This window comes from Neopsephotus bourkii, unplaced genomic scaffold (genome assembly GCF_033783945.1).
Source record: "Neopsephotus bourkii isolate Nb327-2 ecotype Australia unplaced genomic scaffold, CSIRO-AGI_Nbou_v1 NB_1542, whole genome shotgun sequence".
Taxonomy (NCBI): domain Eukaryota; kingdom Metazoa; phylum Chordata; class Aves; order Psittaciformes; family Psittacidae; genus Neopsephotus; species Neopsephotus bourkii.
Genome location: NW_026902018.1, coordinates 5,194,401 through 5,218,880, shown reverse-complemented (window position 1 = coordinate 5,218,880; position 24,480 = coordinate 5,194,401). Strand labels below are relative to the sequence as shown.

General features: G+C 48.3%; 3 protein-coding genes across 3 annotated transcripts; all 3 read left to right on the top strand.

Annotated features, from left to right (window-relative positions):
- Positions 1-4,484: 4,484 nt before the first annotated feature.
- On the top strand, positions 4,485-6,922 carry MIF (macrophage migration inhibitory factor). The gene is made up of 3 exons (XM_061370728.1): positions 4,485-4,742; positions 5,661-5,833; positions 6,659-6,922. The coding sequence occupies exons 1-3, from the start codon at positions 4,635-4,637 to the stop codon at positions 6,723-6,725; spliced, it is 348 nt and encodes a 115-aa protein (XP_061226712.1). The 5' UTR covers positions 4,485-4,634; the 3' UTR covers positions 6,726-6,922.
- A 480-nt stretch (positions 6,923-7,402) lies between these two features.
- On the top strand, positions 7,403-17,621 carry DDX51 (DEAD-box helicase 51). The gene is made up of 16 exons (XM_061370727.1): positions 7,403-7,497; positions 7,625-8,010; positions 8,404-8,639; positions 8,765-8,915; positions 10,353-10,498; positions 10,843-10,914; positions 11,098-11,204; positions 11,722-11,830; positions 12,368-12,513; positions 13,197-13,395; positions 14,018-14,133; positions 14,222-14,338; positions 15,271-15,372; positions 15,851-15,914; positions 16,132-16,266; positions 17,074-17,621. The coding sequence occupies exons 1-16, from the start codon at positions 7,475-7,477 to the stop codon at positions 17,098-17,100; spliced, it is 2,136 nt and encodes a 711-aa protein (XP_061226711.1). The 5' UTR covers positions 7,403-7,474; the 3' UTR covers positions 17,101-17,621.
- A 1,549-nt stretch (positions 17,622-19,170) lies between these two features.
- Positions 19,171-23,846, top strand: LOC133221652 (glutathione S-transferase theta-1-like). The gene is made up of 5 exons (XM_061370726.1): positions 19,171-19,310; positions 21,954-22,041; positions 22,308-22,458; positions 22,965-23,141; positions 23,602-23,846. The coding sequence occupies exons 1-5, from the start codon at positions 19,199-19,201 to the stop codon at positions 23,800-23,802; spliced, it is 729 nt and encodes a 242-aa protein (XP_061226710.1). The 5' UTR covers positions 19,171-19,198; the 3' UTR covers positions 23,803-23,846.
- Positions 23,847-24,480: the final 634 nt, after the last annotated feature.

The following is a 24,480-nucleotide window of genomic DNA, read 5'->3' as shown; positions in this document are numbered from 1 at the left end:
AAGTGATATCTCATCAGGATTTCCTTAGCTTATCCTGTACTGATGTGGTCTGACGCATCTTGCACCCAAACAAGGTGCAAATGGTGGCCAAGACTCATTACCCAGACAACTCTTGGTACTCAGGCTCACTTGTTTTACCAAGAGGGTTAATTGCTGCTGCGTTCCAATGATGCGCTGCTAATAAACGTGGGTAAGATCAGAACAGAAGCCAAATGGATGCCAAAGGAACTGATCCCTGGATTCCCCAGTGTGTGAATCTGACACTGTGCATTAGCAGCAAGGAAAATTGCAGGCTCGTCATTAATATTAACATAGATACTTTCTTCTGTTTTTCTTGCTATCAAGAACAATACTAGGATTAGGCTGTATTTTGTTTAATGAGAGGGATGTTGATCTAGACCTCCAATGTGTCAGTTCACATTTACCTCAGCAGGCAAGACTGCAGCATGAGCCAGTGAGGTGCAAAATCCCCCTGGAACGTAGGGCGGCAGCAATGCAACTGCACACCCCTCACTCACACTGACCTCCCTGCACAGGCAGGGAGAGCCCAGTGGCTCAGAGGAAGCTCTGGAGGTTTTGCAGGTCCTTGACCTCTTGGAGCACCTGAACTTCCTATCTAAAATTCAAAGTTGGTAAAGATGTTACTGCAGGATTCACCTTCCAACAGCGTGCCTGGGCTGAGCATTCAGGGCTCATCTTTCAGTAGGTAATTGGGCACACTGGGGTTGAAGATTGCAATTCTCTAGTGCATGGCATTCTCTGCAAGACCAGCATTTCAGACACTGAGCATTTATGTGGTTCCTTTAGAGCAACACCCATGCATGCCTCTTGGCCTGTTCTGAATGTTTCACCAGAGTCTGTCCACACAGTGGACTCCAGACTGCCATCTGCTCTTGCCTTAGGCTTCATGCATATTTGGGTACAAAAGGAGAGTATTGCTGCTGGCTAGCCAGAGGCAGCTACTCAAGCCTGGAGGTGAGCAGCCCAGCACACACGGTGCAGTTGTGTTCATCACTGAAGAAACTGCCCTTGCCCAGCCAGAGCAATTATCAGGAACCAAGATTACCAAGCCTAAATAGTATTATGACTGTACTGCCCTTGACACAGCTGTGAATGTCTTGGAGTAAAACACAAATCTATAGTAAGATGTCAACACATGAAAGCCTTGCATGTGGCAAACAATGTGTGGAGGAAAGTCTTTAAGAAGACAGTAGGCAAGGAAGAATCTGTGCTGCAGGGTAACTTAACAAAAGTGAAACTATTTGTGTGTTAGTGAAAAGTATCTCTGAGTGCCTGGGACTACTTTTCTTATGTTGTGCTGCTACTGCTATTAGTTAAGAATACAGTCATTCTGCAGTAGATGAAAACATTATGATGGCACTGCCTGCTCCCAAATGGTGTGTCATGAGAACAGGGGTTGTTATTTCATACCTTCTCATTTTTGTGACCTGCAGGAAAATATTTAGGAAGCCTGGAAGTGAAATGGAGAACATGCAGGAGAATTTCAAAAGTATAACTGATTGGCATGCAGCCAATTTCACTGCAGTTTAGGTACACAAATACCTTCCTGGTTTTTCAAAACTCAATGTGGCAAAGGAAAATAATATTCCTTTTCTTCTTCCAACACTATCTAGCAACAGAGGTATCTCCTGATCAGGTGATCTCCTCTGGTGACTCCACAGACCCTTGTGCTATGTGCTTTCTCTACATTATTGGCAAGATAGGGGAACAAGAGAACAAGGTCTACTTCAAATTGCTTTGTGACCTGCTGAACAAACAGCTGAAAATACCATCTGACAGGTGAGCTTGTGCAGCAACTTGTCTGACATCCCTTTCCACAAACTGTTAAAACTATTAATCCCAAACTTGTCCTTTGGTGTTCTTACATGCTGCTTGAAGAGGCTAAATGTGAAGTCAGTAAAGCAACTCTGACTAAAAAAGAGGAAAGGAGCAATTGCATGAGCTACAGTGCCAATGCCCAGAAGCTGTAGAATTTTAGTTAAAACAGTGGAGGCTCAGGCACATAAGATTCCTTCTTATTTAAAAGGGATGGGTTGCAGGCAAAGTTCTCCTTAGTTCTCTTACTAGATGGACATAGCTGCTCAGCAGATAAACTTGTGCTGAGTCTCCCAGGGCTCAGCATAGGCAGAGGGAGTAAGTGGAAAAACCCACTGCTCACTGTTCTGCCCTCCCCTTTTCATCCACTGAACAATTTCCAGTGACAGTGAAGATTAGAGCACAGCTCAAAAAGGAGCAGAAGCACAGTTAGCCATTCCCAGAGGCCAAAGTGATAAATTAATTATGAAAGGAAGGTTTAGATACAAATTATTTATTATTGAAACTCTGGATCATATATGATCATTTCCTTCCAAAGTTGGGAAAACAAGCATTTTTAAAGGTGCTTTGGTGAATCAAAGCAGCACAGCCAGTATAGCAATGAGCTACTTAGGATCTAAACACAATATATCTTATTATATCTCTGCCTTGCAGCATTGCTTGTTGAGGGAGTAAGACATGACATGAGGAAGGTATTTTTTCGGTGTAAAAGCTATGAAGCCCCTAAACAGTAGGACCTTCTGTGGGGAGCAGTTTCCTTCTCCAAAAATCAATCTGCCTTCTTCATAGAGACACCCATTCTGCCTGATCTTGGAGCCACAGTACCAGTATTGCTGATGTTCTCCTGGTGCCTCCTCCCCCATCCAAATGCTCTGTGCTCGGGTGCAGCTGGGTATGTACAACTGCCACCCATGAATGTCCCAGCCCTGCTATTTGCAGCCAGCCTGCCCCATGTATCTTCTGAAGCCTTTCTGAGCTACACATGTTCAGAGTTATTCTTGGAGCATTCAGACACTGAAACATGTGTTCCTAAGGTACCTCACGGTGCAAGTATAATTAAGCCCATCTCTACTTGCTAACAATTCTCATATTCTGTAATACAGACCATAAGAGCTACCTTTGCCTGTGTCTCTGGCACATTATTAGAATGCTCTTTGGTATATTTCTGTGAAACATTTTACTTTTAAGGGTTGTCTTTTTGTTTTAGATGCATTTATTCACAATTCTTATTTTAATCACAGGCAACTGTATTTTAAAACAGATGCTGTGCATCTGAAAATGTATTATGAATGCATGAGTGGAGCAATCATTTGAGGAAGGGGTGTGCACCAAGTACAATAGTATTCGGTTAACTTCTAAAAATGCATCTTTGTAAGCTATGAAAATAGCTTCTTCCTTAGTCAAGGAGGCAAAGAAGAATGAGACTGCGGATGTGTCTCCATTGTGTGGCAGCATTACCAGGGTCTGCCACTTTGGGCCTGGCTGTCCACAGAGCAAGTACGCTGTTGGTGAAGCTGCTCTCAAGCTTTTCTCCCTGCACTGATAGAACTCCCACTGCACCTCCATGCAACAAATCTGGGAGGAATAAGTGGCACTATGCAATGGCAGGGAACTGAGGTATCAAGGGGAAGAAGTGTAACTTCAGTTCTTAATAGCACTGTTAATCACAAAAAAAAAAGTTCTCTGGTACTCAGCGTTATAGCCTGTGCCACTCACATCTAATACCCAGGCTAACTGTCCAGGGCTATGAGCGCTCACATGTGTAACGTGTATATATGGTCAAATTTTCTGGCAGCAGCAGTGCAGGGACTGTTTCACAAATTAACACGTGCTCTGTTCCTGTGTGTAAAATGCTTTTGTGGAGAGGGCACTGGGCCTGATCCTCTTTAGCCTTCCTATGAGTCATTTCAAGCAGTACAACGAAGCTGCGCTGCAGTGTAAGAGGCTGGGTGGGGAGTCGGGTCCTCCGCAGCCTACGTGCATCACATCACACAGCCCAGGCAGGACTCATCTCTCAGGCTGCCTCTCACCTCCGAATAGACACGCACCCTTTCTAAGCAGAAATAAGTCACTTCTGCCTTTTTCCAGCACAAATAATATGATGGGAAAATGAGGATACCGAGGAGTAATATATCACTTAGAATTTGACTGGAAAAAGTTAGAAAATAATTAACGTGCCAACAAAGTCAGACATTTCTGCTTACATCGTGTTAAAGCTATACACACACTTAAAACAAAAAAAAGTATAGATGTGCCTTTATTTTGCAAAAGAAAAAAAAAAATTAAATCCCATTGGAGGCAGGGCAAGTATCCCCTTTGCAACTGCCAGGATCTTTTCGGCCCTGATCCTGCAGGAGCCCGCGGGAATGCTACAGCAGGAGTACCACATGCGCCGATACCAGGCTATGTATGAACAACCGAGCGCGGCGGGACCCGGTGCCAGGCAAGGAGCCTGCAACATAGCCTCAGAAAATGCCGCATGGTAGTAACCGAGGGAACGAATAACGGCGGAAAGCGGGAAGAATTCTGGCCGTGACGCTGCCGCGGGCGGGAAGCCGTAAGCCGCATCAAGGGCAGCAGGCTGGGGAGACAGTTGCTCGTCTTGTCCCGCCCTCACCCCCCCAATTTCCTCCTCTCCCCACCGGGCGTGGCCCCTTTAAGGCCGGCGCGGCCCCTTTAAGGCCGGCGCAGCGCCGTGCACGCTAAAAGCTCCGCCGCCTTCGCCTCCCGCCACTGTGCTGCCGCCGGTCCGCCGTACCGCTCCGCTACCGGCCTCGCCGCCCACCACCTCCGCCACCATGCCGATGTTCGCCATCCAGACCAATGTCTGCAAGGACGCCGTACCCGAGAGCCTGTTGGGTGACCTCACTCAGCAGCTGGCCAAGGCCACCGGCAAGCCCGCGCAGGTGAGGGCGGGTGGTGGGGCCGATGCTGCTGGAGGCAGAGAGCCGCGGGGCTGCACCCGCTCCCTCGCTCAGAGGCGGAGGGGCTGCGGCCGCCGAGGGTGCGTCTACGGGCAGGACGTGGTTCTGGTCCCCGCTGCGCAGGGGAGAGGGCTTGTACCTGCCCCTGCGGCCTTCCGCGGGGCCGAAGCAGCGGCGCTGCAGCAGTGGACTTCCCGCTACGCTGGTTGCCTGTGCCTAGGCCCAGTGGCTCCTGAAGGCCAGCGGCCTGGCCACCCGGAGCGCCAGCCTAAGCCGAGGGAATTCGGTGCTCGCATGGCTTCAGCGCTGGAGGCTTGGCTGGGAGTCGGGATTTCAGCCACATGTTTGGGGGCAGTCGCTAGTATCCGCCAGGCCGGCGAGACTAACCGATACTAAGCTCTGGTCCGCCTTCTCCCGGTTATCCCGGGATCGGACACGGCCCTTCTTGGGCCAGACCACTGCAGCCTGAGAAATCAAAGCGGAGCTGCAGGCAGCACGGTGGCTCAGGCTGTGATTGAGGGTGTGAGTTCTGGCATGCACACACAGGTTTAAGGCCTTTATCTCCAGCCTTTATGCTCTTTGCCCCGTGTAGCAGCAGGCGGGAGTATCCCTCTCGTCTACGGCTCTCCGTAAACGCAACCTTCACTCCTAAAGCTGAGAGCCAGGCCGAGGGGTTCCCCGCAGCCGGGGGTGCCACTACCGTGCCACCCTAGTGGGCTGCAGTGCCTGAGCCCTTACTGCTTCCTGCAAGCCCAGGAAGGGCCCAGAAGGCAGCGCTGGTGAGCTGCCCGGGCTGCAACACTGCACGTAACTGTGGTGCCTAACGTTGGTACACAAAGCAAGTTCGCGTCGCGATAGGTAAGGTCAAACTGCCTGTAACCGTTTGTTCTGTTCCCGCAGTACATAGCTGTGCACATCATACCTGATCAGATGATGTCCTTCGGGGGCTCCACCGATCCCTGCGCACTCTGCAGCCTTTACAGCATCGGCAAGATCGGAGGGCAGCAGAACAAGACTTACACCAAGCTCCTGTGTGATCTGATCTCCAAGCACTTGCACGTATCTGCAGACAGGTAAGGCTGGGAGATGGTTTTAGCCTTATTTATCTGGCTTTCTGAAATTGCTTTGACAATTTTATTTCAAAATACAGAAAGCCAAGAATAAGTCCATGTGGTTGAGAAAATACCAAATTACCATTTACAATGTTTTCATGTCCAGTGAGTTTGATGCCTTTCCCTTTAGAGTCCCCTGTTACATAGCATCCTGTTCTCAGGGCAGGGAAAAATACCAGAGAACTGACAAGTTGTTGGCGTGTCTTTTGCCTCTGAGGTGTTGTGTCTTGTCCTCTGGTGATGGATGGCTGAAAGTACAAAGCAGGAGCAGTAACAGGCTGGGTCTGAATGACACAGTAGAACCCAGAACGCTGTGACAGCTTCCTCACAGGCTGTGGAGCCTTCAGACTGTGGGTATGCAGTGGCAAAGGATGGGAAGTGGGGTTAGAAGGGAGAAGTGCAGAGATGGCCCTGAGGACCTGCTTGGCTTTTGTAAGGCTGCCTCTCTGACACATGAAGGACTGCAGCGTTTGGGCCAGAAGGTTTTGATCCCTGGAAATTCTTGACAGGCTGCTAGCCAAAAGCAGGGGGTGGGTGTCTGGACAGTTCTTGACTGAAGAATAAGTTGTATTTTAAAAGAAGTAGTAATACAGTTCCAGGGACTGTGAGGAGTATTGCGAGTTTGGAGGCTTTACCGGAGAAGCTAGCTAGATTTTGGTAAAAACAAAGCTTGGCATTTTTCTGAGGAATAGGAAGCTTTGCTCCTGTCCTGTTGTCCTGTCTCCCTTGTTATTTAGATAAATGAGGTAATAAGGTTGGTTGTGTCTTCCTGTGCCTCTTCTGCAGGGTGTACATCAACTACTTTGACATGAACGCTGCCAACGTAGGCTGGAATGGCTCCACCTTTGCATAGAGCACTCCTGACACCTGAAGAGGCTGCTCCTGGACCTGCTCTCACCCTGCCCCTTTAGCAGAGACCACAGCACAAATGGCCCTCTGTTGTGTTTTGTGCACTCTGAGATCGATGGCTCCTTGTTAGTGTGTTCAAATATTGCTGCTTCAACATTCCTGTTTTCTCTGTGTAGAAAACAAATAAAGATTTAGAAGTAAGCTGTCTGGTGTCGGCTGTGGGAGGTTGGGGATGGACTCGGGCAATTGGCAACAGCTGCTTCACTCTGCTAAACCAAACAAATGCTTCACGTTTACTTGTTTCTCAGACACGGTATTTCACAGTACAGTTTGACACAGGGGCAGGTTCCTGGCAGCACTCCAGAGTGACTTTTTACCTTGCCAGGCTCCAGCGCTGCTTCAGTGGTTCTTGTTGCTCTTGAGGCTGTGGCCTCCATTCCCACAGCAGCAGCAGTCTTTAGGCCAGCCCTTTGCCTGCTGTTTCAGGAGCTTCCCTTTAGTGTTGGCCCAGCTGCGTGGGCTGGTGCAAGGAAGGAGTGCTGGGGCCTGTAGCACGGCTCTGCTGCCAGCCTTTCCCCGCAGTGCCGCTGCGCTATCGGCCCGGCCTGCCGCCATGCTGACGCCCCTTTCCCTTCGCCGCCTTCCCGCCTTTTCTCCTCAGCCGTGCCGACAGCCCCGGCGCCTTCTGGAGCTTTCCGTCGCCGCCACGTGGGCTCCGCTGACGTCATCTCCGTGCGCCCGCGCGGCGCGGCCATGGCGCTCTTCTGCATCAACCGGTAACTCTGGGCCGGGCTTGCCTGCGGGAGATGGGCCCCGCTCGGGCCCCGCCGCGGCCGTGCTGGGCCTGGAGGGGGCGGTGGGGCCGTGCCGGAGCCTGAGGGGGTTTTGTCTGGGCTGTTTCAGGTACGGCGGGGAAGAGGAGCATGAGAAGGGGCCTGAGGCGCAGGACCGGGCTCGGGTCCTGCTGGAGCGGCTGCAGCAGCAGGCAAGGGCCCGGCAGCTGAGGAAGCAGAAGGAAGCGCAGCCCAAGGGAGGGGAAGGAGAGCTGTGCCCGGGGGGAGCGGGGCTGAGCCCTGGGGGTGAGCCCGGGCGAGGGAAAAGGAAGAGGAAAAGTGAGAGTGAAGAGCAGCCCTGTGCGCCAGGGCAGAAGCGGCTGAAGAAGAAACGGCCTCGCAGCCCGTCTGAGGACCGGGCGGGTAGCGAGGGGTCAGCAGATGGCAGCACTCCCTCGAAGAAGAAGAAGGAAAATAGGCGAAAATCGAAAGTGCTGCAAGAGAGGACTGAAGCGGGTAAGGATAAACTGAGGCTGTAGGATCTCAGTTCATTGCGGTTGAGAGCTCTCAACAGAAGAGAAGACATTGCGTTTTGATCAGTTTACCTGATGGTGAGTTTTGCTTCCCTCTGTTTAATATGTTCCCCAAAGAATTCCTTTTTTAGGGGAAAGACCCATATTGCAGCCTTTGAGGGTGAGTTTAGCATAAGGGAAGGAGGGAAGCATGTCACCTCAATCTTCAGTTGCCTCCAGACTAAGGAAGAAATGTTTGGCTTTTGCACTTGGATTTAGGAAGAAAGAGGAGCTTGCAAGATGTTGCTTAAGTCCTGTGTTGTAAAATATTTCCTACATCCCTTTTCTGTAGCATGTTCTGACCTGTAGCTGTGCATTCCTGTTACCCAAATTGCAGATTCTGAAGCAGACATCAAACAACATGAAAACAGAAGCAACTTTAAGTCTTCTAAAAAGAAGAAGAGGGATGAGGAAACAGAGGGAGCTGAAACAAGGGAGGAGAACAGTGAAGGAGCTGAAGGAAATCAAAGCGCAAAGGAGGAGCTGTGCTTAGCAGCCTCAGAGGAAGAGGCAAAACCTCCACCCTCCAGTTTGATGGTTCTTGGAGACTATGACAGAAAGCCAGTGCAGAAGGTAAGTAGCCTGACTTAATTTTGAGGATGGTCAGGAAGGAACATGCATCTTAGCAGCTTATTTTACATATGGTCTTGCAGGTTTATGATAAAAATGCTTTTTAATTCTCCTTTCCCCCATGTTAGGTTCAGCCCTTCTTACCACACTGGCTTGCTCAACCCAAATTAGTGCAAAAATGTATCAAAGATAATCTGTTTCCAATCGAAGATGTCCCAGGACTTCATCCTCGGCTATTGAAAAAGCTGCAAGTGAATGGGATAGAGTCCTTCTTTCCAGGTACCTTGATACTGCTTTTGTTTCTTTCTAAACTGTCTTATGTAGTTCATGCAGTCTGTTGCTGTCTATTTTGTGTAGTCGGTGAAGTAAAATACAAAACAAATTCAAGTTTAATGCATCAAGTGATTGCACTAGTTTTAACCCTTCATGTTCAAAGCTTGTATAGGCTGAGTAATTGAAGTCTCTTATCAAGTCATAAGTGCAGCTCCACGAAATACGGTGATTTGAAGTAATAGATCACAGCTGCCAAACGAGGGGAAGTGTTACTTGTGTCTCCCCATTTTTATCTCGTTTTTCCAGGCATGTGCTTTTAGTTCCTCACCTTCCACCATCTCTGCTGCTAGTGGTCCTCTCTGAGACCCCAAACAACTCATTAAAGCAGCAGAAAACAACTCAAGAAAAACAAAAAATAAATTTTCCATTATTTTACCAGTTTTGCAAGTCCAGTTAAGTGTCAGCTCCTAAGCAGAAGGCACAGCTGTAAGCAGTGACAAGGAGAGGAAGCAGTGAGAGAGGAGAGAAGGTGGGATCTCTGACTTTCAGTCAATTGTCTGAGTCTGGAGGCTTAGACTCTATCAGAGACCCATCAGTGTTATACTGGAAAGCCAGCATGTATCTTCTCTTTTACAGTATGCTGTCACATAATGTTTTAATGTAAATGCTATTGTTTATTTTGTCCTGGGAGATCTTAACAGATTGCTGATAGCAGCAGCTTGTGTTTTCTCATAACTCCAGCTTCTGTCACTTTGTAGTAGATGAATCAAGCAGTGTCATGCTCTGTCTGGTAAAGATGGTGTCCACTGAAGTCATATGCATCGTAGAGTATGCTCTTGTCATAGACCTAGATCCCCTGCTAAATTTCATAGATAAACCAAAGTTGGCCAGTTTGTCAGGGCTTGTCATGGGGCAGGGAAGGGAATGAATTCATGCATGGCAGCCAGAGCTGTTTGCTTCAGTCCTTGTTTTGCAGCAGACTTACTCCGAAGGCTACAGTAGTTGTGCATTTTGCTGCTTGGCAGATGAGGCAGATTCAACAATAGCCTTGTTGAATATTTTGTGTTTATGTAAAGAGTAGTTTGTACTTCATTGAAAGGATGCTTACATGCAAATATTCACAGGTTTTAAATCTGCCCAGTGCCACCCTAACGTGAGAGCAAGGTGACAGGTATCAGTTGAAAACAATATTTAACACAGTAGCATCCTAGATGAGCACTAGAAATAGTTGAATCCTCGGAGGGATATCTCTGTATTCAGTACTGAGCTGCCATGAGTGAAAAAGGGCTAGGTAACCTCAGATAGCATCTTGGGTAAGAGCTGGTTTTGATTTCTTCGTCTCATATCTCTAGCAACAGCAGCACGTGAAAACAGATTCGTTGTATCTAACTGCTTTTCTGGATACCTTAACTCTGTAGTTTGCTTGTTTCCATTTTTGTTCAGTTCAGGTAGAGGTGATTCCTGCCATTCTACAGAGTGCATCCAATGGGTATTTGCTGGGGCAAGGGGGATACCGCCCCAGAGACATCTGTGTCTCCGCACCTACTGGCAGTGGTAAAACCCTGGCCTTCGTCATACCCATAGTCCAGGTGAGTTTACTCCTAGCAAAATGTCTGTAGGGAAAAATAATGGAGTTTCTTTTGTTCAAGTGAAATCTGAACTTGGGAGTAGGTCAAAAAGCCAAGGAATTTGGGGATGCAAAGCAAACAGATATTTAGCTCAGAGCTGTTTGAGGGAACTGTGTAAGTTTGCTTTGTCTTAGTAACTCACTCCTTTTCTCAGATAGCAGACAAAGAATGAGGAGTTGGGAGGGTGGGAGTAAAATGGAAATATGAAACTCCGTGTGGATGTGTCAAGCTCATCTCTTCCCACTGGGTTAGATACAAAACTCCCCATTGCTTTCACAGACTTATTTGGCCTTTTGTTCTGGCAGGTTCTGCTAGATCGAGTAGTTTGTCAAGTACGAGCTTTGGTGGTTCTGCCCACCAAAGAACTGGCACAACAGGTATGTGGCACTCTTCACCTTCTCTGAGCAGAATTGGGTGAGGGAAAGGCTGGTGCAGTTGATACTTTCCTTTGCTGTTCTGTGAAGCAGGTTGACCTGTCAGTGGGTTTAGTGTTGTTAGTATAATGGGAAGTATTACTTTGACTGTTTTTGTTGTGGCTAACAAAGCTCATCTCTTTGCAGGTGAGTAAAGTGTTCAACATTTACACTGATGGGACAGGTCTGAAGGTTGTTTTGATTACTGGCCAGAAATCGTTTGCAAAGGAGCAGGAGATGCTTGTCCAGAAAAAGTAGGTTTAAAGGTTTTTGATAAGGTTTATAGAGACTGTAAACTACTTCATAAGCAAAGGTCAAAATACAGGCTATTACATCATACCATCGTGCAATAACGATTTTGGATAGTGGGTTTATAAGGTAAACTGGCTGTTCTGTCATTGTCAAAGTGCCTGATACTGCCCCTTTTCTGCAGTGAACTTTACTAGATTTTTGAAGTTCTTTGCCAGCTGAGTAGGATGCAAACATTAACCTTGTACCCACAGGTACAAATGATTGTTGTGGGATTTTGTTGCAATTAGGTTTTTTTTAAAGAGCAGTGCTTTCTGTTTGAAATGAGGCAGTACAATGGAAAACAGGGTTTAGTGTCCAGCACAGACTGTGTGTGCTCTCTGAAGTAAAGTGCATATTGGAATGTTATTCTTTCTCTGTTAATTAAATAGTAGGAAAATCTTATAGCCTGCTGACCAGGGATCTCTATTACATACTCTGTGGTGTAGAGAGAAACTTAGTAATGGCTGCTTGTTCTTTCAGAGTGACAGGCTACTGCAGCCTGGCTGATATTATTGTGGCTACACCAGGGCGGCTCACAGATCACATCAACCAGACCCCAGGGTTCAACCTCACGCAGCTTCGCTTCCTGGTGAGTCAGCTCCACAGGTCTCCCATCCTAGTGCAGTGTCTGCTACAGCTGGAATTCCTGCTTTGTTCTTGCATGATATATAAATACTTCTCTGTTGGAACTGTTGAATGGGTCTGGTCTGCACTTGATTGCTCAGGAAGCAGTCTTAAGATGAAACGTTTTATTCCAACTCATGAGACTGAAGCGTTTGCCTGCTTCCCTTTCTCTCTTAGCCTCTTGGAAACCCAAACTCAGAGTAAAGACTTACTGGTGGTCAAAGTCAAGGTAAATTACCAGCCTGTTGTAGCGTCCACTGTATGGGAGTCTGTGCAGAAACACAGTGACAATATTATTTAGGAGATGGAGATTTTTCTCTCTTCCTCAGAGACGTGGATTTATGCACAAATGAACTTGTGTTTATTTTTGAGTGTCAGGCTAACTAGGAGCTTCCATTATCTTACATTCTGGCTCACTTTTTATAGATACAAAAGGAAAGTGAAAGCTCCCTAGTGCTAGACAGTATTTAACAAGTAGTGCTTTTCATCCTTGTGAATTCAGATCATAGATGAAGCTGACCGTATGATCGATGACATGCACCAGAACTGTCTAAACCAAATTGTCAAAGCTGCATTCCGAGTAGAAAATGACTCTGGCTCCAACATGCTTTTTCAGAGGACCAAACCAGGGCCTATAACAGCAGCCAGGTAAGTTGCAGACTGCATTTCTTTGAACTGATAGCATGGACACCAGCACTTATATGTTACTGTCTGCTTCACAGTACTTTCTCACAGACATTCCCAAAGCTTCCTTACTCTGAGAAATGTCTGCCAAGGTAAGGCAGCTGCTTTTTCAAAGCAGCTTTGGAAAAGCAGGCACTGAACAGCTGATGTTAGAGGAAGTTTTAGACTGAAGCCTAAGTACCGAATTCTCCAAGCTTTCCTTAACTAGACTAAAGGAACATCAAAAGAATGTGCAAATACTGCAAGTGTGTGATTCGTTTGCACAGTAACTATAATGATGCCCTCTGGCAAGCTGAGTAATGGCTTTGAAAGAAAATTCTTTATCTGCAGCTGCTGTTTTCATACAGCACAGTAGAAATGTGTCAGAAACTGTGATCAGTGACCAAGGAAGGAGGCAGCTAGAACAAGGACTTGGACAGCCAGAATGGAAGGATGTGTCCAGGGGCAACATGCTGTGCAGTAGTTGACAGTGCTGATCAGTTCTGTCTGTGAACTGCACCATAAAACAAGGGTGTAAAGGATCTACAGGAAAGGCCCAGGGCAGGAAAAGAGTTAATTGCTTTCTTCAGAACATCATCTGAAGGAATTGTGGAGGAACTCCTTTGTCCCATCCTTAAAGCTCAGTTTCCCTGTGCCATTTATTTCAGCTCCTGCTATCCTCAGATACCCTTACAGAAACTGCTGTTTTCAGCCACGCTGACCCAGGACCCAGAGAAACTGCAGCAGTTGGACTTATTCCAGCCTCGCCTCTTCACATCTGTCTATTCTGAGAAAAAAACGCTTGGAGATGGAACAGAGACTGATCAAGATACTAATAAGAAATACACACTCCCTGAAGGGCTCTCGGTATGACATTGTCTTGAATAAATGGTACTCCAAGATTTGTTTAGCTCTGGAGTGTATAGTTATGTTTTTACTCTGTGGTTCCTTGCCTTATAGAAGTGCTGGCTGAAATAATTTGGGAATATTTCTGACCCAGAGAGCTCTACCTTTGCACATTTGTTTTCTCATTAGTTTGTGTTAATTTAGTGAAGACTGGATTGATTGCTGTATTTTTGGGGGGGGGGGGGTGGTGTTAAACTTTTTTCATGCAGAATTAAGTTTACCAGCAACAGGGAGTGGAGAGATGAAGTAATAATAATGTAGTAGCACTTACCAGCTGTCCATAAGTATAACATGTATTTCAAAGCATGTAGATACAGGTCACCTTGTAGGCAGGAAGGCAGTGCATGTTGTTACTTGCTGTGAGAGGTGAGAACGTTAGAACAGCACAGATCTCCCATTTCCATCTTGAATGGTGTCATGTAACTATGACTTACTCTAAAGGGGATGGTATTGTGGGGGCTTGTTTTGCTGCTGCTAGTCAGTTGTAAAACATCCAGGCCTACATAGGTCACAGACAGGTAGTGGGTTTCAGAGAAGATTGCCTTGGCAAGAAGTAATTTAACTTCTCCCTTCTTGACTGCAGCAATGTTATGTGCCATGTGACCTGAATTCCAAGCCTTTGATCCTCTTGCATTTCATGCTGACAATGAAATTTACTCGTGTGTTGTGCTTTACCAACTCCAGAGAAGCTTCTCACAGGTGAATATATTGAGATCACTATACTGGGTATCTGTCAAGTAGTGTTACAGAGGTAAAGAAGTGACTGTTTGATCCCATTTACCTACAGATTATTCCTGCTGGTTCGAGCCTTTGGTGGAGTCCCTGTAGCTGAATTTTCTTCTCTGCTACCTCCAAATGAGAGACAGAGAACCATAAAGGAGTTTGAACAAGGAAAAATACAACTGTGAGCATCTTAAGTTAGGGGGGTTTTGCACATCTTATGACATAGGCTACCTCTGGTATGGAAAGCTAAGTAGAACCAAGAGCACAATTAAATGGGGTCCTCTGTGCTCAAAGCCTGCAGGGACCAATTTATGGCATGGGTGTGAGATTTGAACTTGTGACTTCTGAATTGTTTGCCCTGCACCTAACTTGGCCTGTTCTCATCTGGCCTCAATCTGAATTTCTCTGTGTTATTTTGTAACAAGCAGTAAGTGCAACTGCTTATTCATGTAGTTGCCCAGAACACACACAGTGCTGAAAATCTCAAGTTATTGTGTGCTTGGCACCTTGCACTTGTTGCAAGAGTATGAATGTTGTTGGTACTTCCTACCAAAGAAATGCCTGATAAGACTGGCGTACAGATTTACTTCTCTCCATGTTTTTGACTTGCTTTGTGATTTCGGTAGCTATATGGGATTGAATCTGTGGAATGTCTCCAAGAAGAAGGGTAAATATTTATTTTCTTGATTTTTCTGTTTATCAAAACTTGGTGTTTAAATTCCTCCTTGACTGCTGGGAATTTAGCACCTCGCTGTCTGAGTTCAGTGCCTTTATGGAATGTTCAGATAGCTTGCAGGTTTGTGACTTCTAATGTGGTGGGAGCCACCTGGCTTAGTGTGACATGCTTGGAGAACCTGGAAACACCCAGTAACTTCTAATGCACAACAGTAGGTGATAAGCCTGCAGTGATGCTTGGATGTCTACAGGCAGCTAATAGTGCCAGTGACACTAACGAATGACTTTCCATTCAGATCTTCTGCTCAGAGGTCGGGGGCTGGCTGCCCACTTTGAACAGAGATTAGCAGGAGTTGTGCTGTGCTCACCTGTGTTACTCTTGTGTGTGCATTGCAAGAGCTGTGACTTGAAAATGACTTTTCATACATTTAAAAACAGGTTAATCAGCACAGATGCCACTGCGCGAGGGATTGACGTTAAAGCAGTGAATTATGTCGTAAACTATGATGCGCCGCAGTTCATCAGGACATATATTCACCGGTAAGATAACCAGGAACAAAAGGAAGATGTCTGAACTTGGTTTACTTTGAAATATTTGGCAAGGTGACATGCACTGGAAAGGGGTTTTAGCTTTGGATTTTTTATTTTTCCTTTAGTAAGCTAATAGCTTTGTAATGAAAATTAAGCCTGTAGCATCACCAGAGTAAGGCAGTATTGGCACAGAGAACTAGCAACCTATTACAGAAAATGTATTTTACAGGAGCTAGAAATCCTGTCCTGGGCAGCACTGAGTATTGGGTTTCTAGATGATCAGAAAACTGCAGTGGCTCAGCAGCTGTGAACAACCACTGGAAATGATCATCCTTTGTAACATAGGGCTACTCCTGCTGTGTTAACCTCAAAACCCCATCAGATTTAAGTAAGTGATTCTGGAGAATCTCAGAATCAGACTCTTGGAGCTGATAACGGCAGTGACTGTATGGCTAAACTGACTTGATACTACCTTTATCATTTGCAGAGTTGGAAGAACAGCTCGTGCAGGGAAAGTGGGTGTTGCTTTCAGCTTGGTCCTTAGAATTCAGGTAGGTTGGTGGTGTGGGATTTCATTTGATAAGGACACGTGTAGGGGCATAAGGAAGATAAAGATTCATTCTACCTCCTCCCTTTTCCAGTCAGCTGAGCATTGTACATGGAAACTTCAATTATTTCCTAACTAGGCAGCATATTGCAAAATGTGTTTGTATTCTAGGTGATAGGCAGTGTGGTATCTCATCTCCTGTTGTCTGTTTTGTCATGCAGGAACGTAGGTTTCTGCGGATGTTGAAGGATGCTGGCATCCAAGATATTAAGAAGCACCCAGTGAAGGGCAATTCATTAAAGCCATTGGTGCAGCGATATGAGGAAGCTCTGTGTAGCCTTGAGAAGACAGTCAAGGTAATGGAAACGGGGAAGGAAATTGCAAGTCGTGACTAGGGCAAGTGTCAGTGTCCAGTCTCCTTTAACTGGGACATTTCCGTTTCATTGCAAAGTCAGCATTTGTGGCTGCATCATTAAGAGATACTCTGTGAAAGGATGAGGGGAGCGAGAAGAGGAAATGTTAAAGGAAAGATAGGCAACATCCGTGGAGGTATTTAAAATGTGGCACTTTAGGGACATGGTTTAGTGCTAGATTTTGCAATGTTAGGTCTATGGTTAACTCTATCTGAAAAGTCTCTTCCAACCCAAATGATTCTATGATTCTTGGTGTTTCTTTTCTGTTCTGCCTTTCTCTTTACCTCTGGAGCTGGGATTTGGTAACTACCCAGAGGAAGGCAAACAAAAGGTAGAGATTAAGCCTTTTGTCATACAGAGTTTTGAGACTGCAAATTACATCCATGTTGACTAGAAGTTGGGTATTCCAAACCAGGGAAGTATTTTGTGCAGGCCCTCCTTTACACACAAGTGGGAAGGTTTATAAACAAGTTCTCAGATAAAAGCAGAGTAGCATTTAACTTGCCAGATGGGCAAACTGGGGATCCATAATGGACTTTCTTTGCTGTGTGATTTGGACTAGTGTTCTGTGCTCCAATCTGAGGGCTCCTGATAAACATCTATCCTTGAAAAATGATGATTTTGAGTTGTAGGACTGGGAATTAGGGCAAAAAGTATTACTAAATTGTCCCGTTGCTCCCCAAAGTCCCTTCTGCGTGGCTCTGAGCCAGGGGCATCTTCAGTCACCTTCTCAACTTTAATTTTGAACAGAATGAGCGCGCACAGAAGCGAGCCTGAGTGAGTAGATGCTGAGGAGGCTGTTTCGTGGCATGGAAGCTGCTGCATGGGACAGGTCATGGACTATTACTCAGCACAGTAGAAATGAAACACTGTCTCTGAATGGTTGGCTCCTCAACCTTATCATCGCTGAAGCCGTCTGTTACAGGCCTGGTTCCCCTTTCAAGGTCACTGTGAATAAAGTTCAGCTTCTGGTTTAAAAAAAATAATAATGATTTGAGATACAGTTATCTTGGAGAGGACTTTGCATCATATCCTGCAGTGTGTATGAGACTGCCACCAGTAAAGAGGAGCCATTACACAGCCCTTGAATGTGGGCCTGATGGAACTGCTGGCCTCCAAGGGTGAGGCCTGTGCCTTTGGTTCTGACCTGGGACAGCAAATGGTTCTGGCTTACTGCACAAGCAGCTGCCACCACACAAACACCTACATGGTGCCTGGAGCAGGAACGTGTTTGAAGAGCTGCTCTAGGCTGAAGTGACTAATAATTAGTTTTAAAGAAATACAATGTATATTTAAAACTGTCTGCTAATGTTTCCTGGGTGCAAGGATGGAGGCAGTGGTGAAAAGGTTTTTTGTGCCTTTCTTGCAGTTCTCTTGCCTGCATTGTTTCTTCCACCATTCACTACTAATGGTAGAAGCAGGTATTAGTGAGTGTTGGATTGGTGTTAATGCAGAGTGAAATGTCTGATGTCTAAAATGAATATGCATACTGGAGTCAGCTGGTATCACCACAAGTCCTAACTCTGTATTTGACACATGCCACTGGTATTTTTAGCTGCTCCTGGCAGAAGGCTTAGTGCTACCACATAGCTGCAGCCTGCAACTACCCTGCAAGGCCTTCAGTAGGAAACAACGAGGCTCTGACTTACTATTTTGTGAAACAAAATGAATGTATGCCAGCATTGGCTGGTGTATGGCATTGAACTGAAAGGGAAGGCTGGGAATCTCGAGGGATGGGTATCAGAAAGGGGGGTTGTATCCTCTAAAAGAGCAATGTATCCTTGGCTGCATCAAAAGGAGTGTGACCAGCAGGTCGAAGGAGGTGATCCTGCCCCGTGAGACCTCACTTGGAGTACTGTGTACAGTTCTGGTGTCCTCAACATAAAAAGGACATGGAACTGTTGGAACAAGTCCAGAGGAGGCCACGAAGATGATCAGGGACTGGAGCACCTCCTGTATGGAGATAGGCTGAGAAAGTTGGGGCTATTCAGCCTGGAGAAGAGAAGGCTGCGTGGAGACCTCGTAGCAGCCTTCCAGTATCTGAAGGGGGCCTATAGGGATGCTGGGGAGGGGCTCTTCATTAGGGACTGTAGTGACAGGACAAGGGGCAATGGGTTCAAATTTAAACAGGGGAAGTTTAGATTGGATATAAGGAGGAAATTCTTTCCTGTTAGGGTGGTGAGGCACTGGAATGGGTTGCCCAGGGAGGTTGTGAATGCTCCATCCCTGGCAGTGTTCAAGGCCAGGTTGGACGAAGCCTTGGGTGAGATGGTTTAGTGTGAGGTGTCCCTGCCATGGCATTGGGCTTGGAACTTGATGATCTGAAGGTCCTTTCCAACCCAAGCCATCCTGTGATTCTGTGAGCACGGGGCTGTTTTGCAGCAGTGAAGTTGTGTGTCTGTGCTGGGGGGCTGCTTCCTCGAGTGGTTTCCGCACAGTACGGGGGTCCCAGGCAAGCGTCAGAGTAGCACAAGCATAAGGGCCTCTTACGCAAGAGCTGTGAGTTCCCCTGAGCAAAGCGAGGTTCCAGCACCTCTCGTGCCCATCAGCCCAGCTCAGCTTCCTTACCGAAGCGGTTCAGGGCACTTTGTTAGAACAAGCCCTGTTCGAGGGTGACTCAGCAGGGCCTGGTCGGAGCTTTCCCTTGAGGCAGTGCCATCGCCCCTGCCCTTTGGCACTGCGGGCACAGCCCGGCCCGCCGTGGGTCCGGGCCGCAGCCGGTACCGCGGAGGGCGGGAGCCCCGGTGGGGGCTGCGCTCCGCCCCTGCGGGAGGGACCGGACTGCTCCGCCCCAGCCGGGAGCACAGGGCTGGAGGGACGGGACGGGACGGGGCGGGCGGTTAGCATTAGCAGCGGCACCAGCATCAGGCTCAGGATGGTGCTGGAGCTGTACCTGGACCTGCTCTCGCAGCCCTGCCGAGCGCTCTACATCTTCGCCCGCAGCAACAACATCCCCTTCGAGTTCAAGCAGGTGGAGCTGACGAAGGGTGAGCGGGGCTGGGGGGTGGCCGGGGCGGGTGGCGGGGCTGGGTGGTCCCAGCCCCGGGGTTGCGGGACCCGGTTCCCTGGACAGAGCTGCGGTGCGGATGGGACCGGAGGGCTCAGTCCTGCCCCTTGGTGCTATGGGAGGGAGCCTCCGCAACAAGTACAGTCCTGCAGAGGTGCGTGGTGTTGGGGTATCTTTGAAATCAGCCCCACCCCATCAGAAAAATGGCTTTCCCAAAAACCTGACCGCTTTTGTGAGGAGGGGTCTGGCTGTAAGGCCATTGCCCATTGAGGTGGGAAGCAAAGCAGAAGCAGCAGAGATGGGATGTCCGTGTGCGGGTGAGCACAGCCGAGGTGGGCAGTGCTCGCTGGTTCAGCTGCCTCGCAGAACTTCACACTCTGGTGAGCAGCAGCGGCTGCTCCTGAGCAGCTTTTGTCCTCTTGGCAGGGGTTGGCAGCCCCTTGGGAAGGGTCCTGGTGCTCAGGGCTCGCAGGTGGCTCCCCATGTGCTGTAGGGCAGGACAGGCTGACAGCCCTGCGGGTGCTCATCGGGTCAAGCTGTTTGTGGTCATCTTGTTTTGAGAGGGTTGAGGGCAGGCTTGCAGAGACAGTGAAGGCAGCAGAGCAAGACCTTGCAGCCTGAACACTGAGCAATGGAGAGGAGAAGGTGGTTTAGTTTGTATGAAAACCAACGGGTCATTGGTAGGAGCCTGCCCAAGAGGTATCGTGTATTTTCACCGAAGGATGCTCCAAGATCAGTATCTTCTTTGTAACTGAAGCCAGTAAAAGCAATCTCTCAGCCTTTCCAGAGCTCCTGGATTTGAAATGAAGGTAATGTATTGGGCATAAAAATACCTCGGTAAGGTATTACCTTAACAGCTTAAACCCAGCGAAAGATGAGAAGGCTCCTGGGGCAGAAGTTGATAAAAGAACAAAAGAACCTCCAGTTTGACTCAAAGAAACCTCAGGCCTGCTGTGGTTCAGTCTCTGGGCGTTCCCCTGCCCTCCTGATCCCCTGTGCATTGATTGCACGTCAAGTGCAGCTTTCCTCCCACCCATCCTGCCAGAAAGGACGTTGTTCCTGTTTGTAGCTGGGGGCAGGCTCATTTGGTGTCCTTCCCCTTCTTCCCCAATACATGAACTTGTGGGACACTGGTGCAGAGGAGATGAGACTGTCAGGCAAGCAAGGAGAAGGGAACAACTGAAATACTGAGACTGGGACTGAGAGGAAGGAGAATTGAATGCTCTGTGTCTCATGGCATCAGTGCTTGCTTTTGGTCAGTGGATGTGAGGTGGGTAATTTGGATTACAGGGATGCTAAAGGCACATCCCATTCCTGCAGCTGTGGGGAAGCACTCCCGGCACCCACAGCTGGGGCAGGTCCATAACCAGCTGCTGGGCACACAACTATGGGCACACCAGCCCCGAATGAGGGCTGGCTCAGGAGTACAGTGAGGGTGGCCTCACTACACTGTATGTAAGGACCAGGTGAGGGCACATACACCCAGCTTTGAGCCAGTGGGTTAAACGTGTCCCCCCCAGTAGGTCTCAAGGAAACGGGTAGCAAGAGCAAGAACAGACAGAAACTGTGACACTGGAGGGACACCTGAGGACCTGGAATGGGCACACCTCATGGAGGAAGTGGCTTTGTGAAAGGGAGTGGTGGAGACAGACTGTGAGCCAAGCGAAGGGGAATAGTCACCGATCTGATCTCCCAGTACTGGGAAAACTAAACCAGCTTCGGGAGCATCTCCCCTGGCACAGATCCGCAGGTGACTCACACAGCAGGACGTGGCACAGGGCCAGATGTTAGAGGAGCTTGAATACAGAGGAACACACGTGTGACCGAAGCCAGCGGCTGGGAAAGGCTGGCATGAACGAGTTGCATAAAACAAGGCTCCTGGGAAGGGGTTTAAATGTAACGGAGCACACTGGGACCGCAGATGAACAAAGCTCCTCCTCCTGCCAGGTTCACTCTGCCTACCTTTTGGGAGGCACCTACAAGATCGCTTAAAAGCAAACTCAAATCCATATGTGCTCTGATAAAGGATATGCAAAAGTCAGAGCTGATTGATAGGTCTGTAATGAAGTGCCCATGGCTTTATATGGAATCATAGACATTTATTCTACCCTGAGGACCAAAAATCGAATTGAATATAAATTACATTTATATGTTCTTTTATAAATCACATTTACTGGAAAAAAAAAAAACAACCTACCCAAACAACAAAACCAGCTGCTTTCTCACTGCCCTTGTGGTTCACATTTCTGATGGCAGGTTCCCTTTCCTCCAAGGTGCTCGGTGTTTGCACTGGGTTTGCATGGGACAGGTACCTCCAGGCACAAAGGCAGAGCTGATAGAGCCCAGAGCTGACAAGTGCTGTTGGTATGAAAGGATTTTTAACCATTCTGACCCTTGTTGAGAGGTGGTTCTGGGGCACAGGCAATAAGCACGTAAGCTGACATCACAGGGCCCACTCCCTGTTCACCCTGCAGCACTTTCTGATTGCTTTTAAACTTAAACAAGATTGTGTTTATGCAATCAAAACCAGGAACTTGAAGCCCGATGGTGCCCACAGACTCCTCAGGTGTTTGCAGTCAGGTCTCGAGCATCACTGTTGAGTAAGATCTCATTCCCTCCTCAGGGGAGCACAAGACAGAGGAGTTCCAGAAGGTGAACCTGCTGATGAAGGTGCCTGCCATGAGGGATGGGTCTTTCACCTTAGCAGAGAGGTGAGGTTCAAACCAGCTCAACCCCCTGCTACACTGCTGTTTACCTTAATGCTTAGGTTCTGCCAGTGCGCTGTGCGTTCTCTGGTCAAGGCAGCACAAGCTCATGTGCTGTGCCCCACTAACATTTGTGTGTCCTGCACTTGTACCTGACCCGGATCAGGTTTGCATTGCTGCTGGTACAACAGTACACAACTTGGGGGGGAAGAAAGGAGGAAGCGCTTTAAACTTGCGTTATCAGCTGATGGCTGTGTCTTGTCACTGGGCAGCATCGCAATCCTCCTGTACATGGTCCGGAAGTTCAAGACTCCTGATCACTGGTACCCGTCTGACCTGCAGAAAAGGGCTAGGGTTGATGAGTACCTGTCATGGCAGCACGTCAACATCCGTGGCAAGGGGAGCAAGCTGTTCTTAATGAAGGTAAGACGTTACATAGCGAAACCTAGGGGCTGTGAGTGCAATGGCCCTTCTGTGCGCAGGGCCCTTTGCAGCAAATACACAAGCCAGGTGGCAGGAACAAAACCAGGTCTTGAATTGACTTGGCTGCTGGGCCAAGCCTCACTGAAGTGGCTCAAATCCTTCTTGGTGCAGCCACAGCTCTGTGAAGGGCAGAGGAAACCTGTGCTGGGTGAGCAGCTGTCCCCAGGCACAGCTCACTGCACCATGGAAAGAACAAAGCTCAGACTGGAAAACGAGGCCGGTGCTTGCAGATGATGCAGCCTTCCCTTGAGAGGAGACTCTCGTGGCTGAGATTCCAGACTTTCTAGGGAGGGGACCAGGACAGGCAGGAAGTGATGGCAGACATTAATGTTAACCTGCCAGAGGAGATCAGTGGTGCCAGCTATCCTCGGAAGTGACGGTGAGAGGGTGTGGGTGATGTTTGTAGGGGAACCTGTGAGAAGCAGCTCATTTCTCCCCTCTGCCAGGTGCTGCTGCCCCTCCTCACAGGGCAGCCGCTTCCTCCGGAGAAACTGGAAGGTGCCACTGAGGAGCTGAACGTTGTCCTGAAGCAGTTTGAGGACAAGTTCTTGCAGGACAAGCCCTTCATCGCAGGCAATGAGATCTCCCTGGCGGACCTTGTAGCTCTGGTGGAGCTCATGCAGGTGAGCACTGCTGGTTGTGCACAAGGGGCTGTGGGCAGGCCAGGCACCACCACCTCTTTAAGGGCAGATCTTCCTCTCTGCAGTTAACTCTTTAGTGGAGTTAAACCTTGTTCCTTTTTAACTTTGACCATAATTCGCCAGGGAGCATCTGCTTTGACAGGGCAGTGCTCTCTGTGGAAGTATGGACAGCATTCCCCAGAAGGAGAAATCACAAATTAACCAGGGGAAGTACAGGTATTTGAAAGAGAAGTGTTGACCTCTTCTGCATTAGCCAGTTCCTGGGTTAGCTCTTTCACTGCATGTCCCAGGGGATGACACCTCCTGCTTCCCATGAGCTAAGAGCCAGAGCTGAGCTCCACCCGCTGCTGCCTTGATCCGCAAGCATCTTGCTTCATTCCGGTCCCATCCCTGTCAGTGGCTGTGTGACTCACTCCCGGGTTCTCTTGCTGTCTCTCTGCAGCCTGTGTGTTCTGGCTACGACCTCTTTGAGGAGAGGCCGAGGCTGGCAGCGTGGCGCAGGCGGGTGGAGGAGGCGGTGGGCAAGCAGCTCTTCCAGGAAGCACACGAAGGGATCCTGAACGTCAAGAACTTGACCGCTGATAAGATTGCACCTGAACTGATGGAGAATTTCAAGCAGCAGCTCCTAAAGCAGGCAGCCTGAAGCAGGGGGTTATGCTCTCAGTAAAACAGATTGCTCAGTGCAGATTTATTGTACTATTTCAGCATTTCTAAACAATCATACAGAAACACCATTCCACACAATGCATTTCAGTCACAGCCTTCCTGCCGCTTGGAACAGCTCAGGCTGCAGTAAGCTTTCTACTCTTGACAAATGCAGGCTTTTCTTTCAGGCTCCAGCACCACTGGGTCTGCTTGAGGACAGAGGTGATTCAGTCTGCTGGGAACTGGGGCCAGTCAGAACTGCCCTTTCCATCCCTGCTTTGAGAAAAGGCACAGGTTTCCTGAGGCTATGGCAGAACAGATCTGTCTGAAACAAGAAAAATAACTGTAGAAAATGGCTTTCACTTTGCCACACACTCAGCTGCAAGATGTTTGCTCTTTTAAAGAGGCAGGTCAGGACCTCTGCCAGAGGTCCTGGAGCCACCAGAGACTGCTGTGTCACCCATGGGAGCAAAGGGACTCAGCACCTTGGCTGTGCAGGTACCCACAGTGAGGCCACCTTCTGGGAGTGATGGGGTTAGTCCTGTAGAGATGCTCAACCACAGACTCCTGCAGTACCTTACAAAGAACAGCCTGCATAGCTGAGAGAAGCTGCTGCCGAGCACAGTCCCCCTCTGCAGACCATACCAAGTGCTTTGTCCTTTCCCCACAGCGGCTT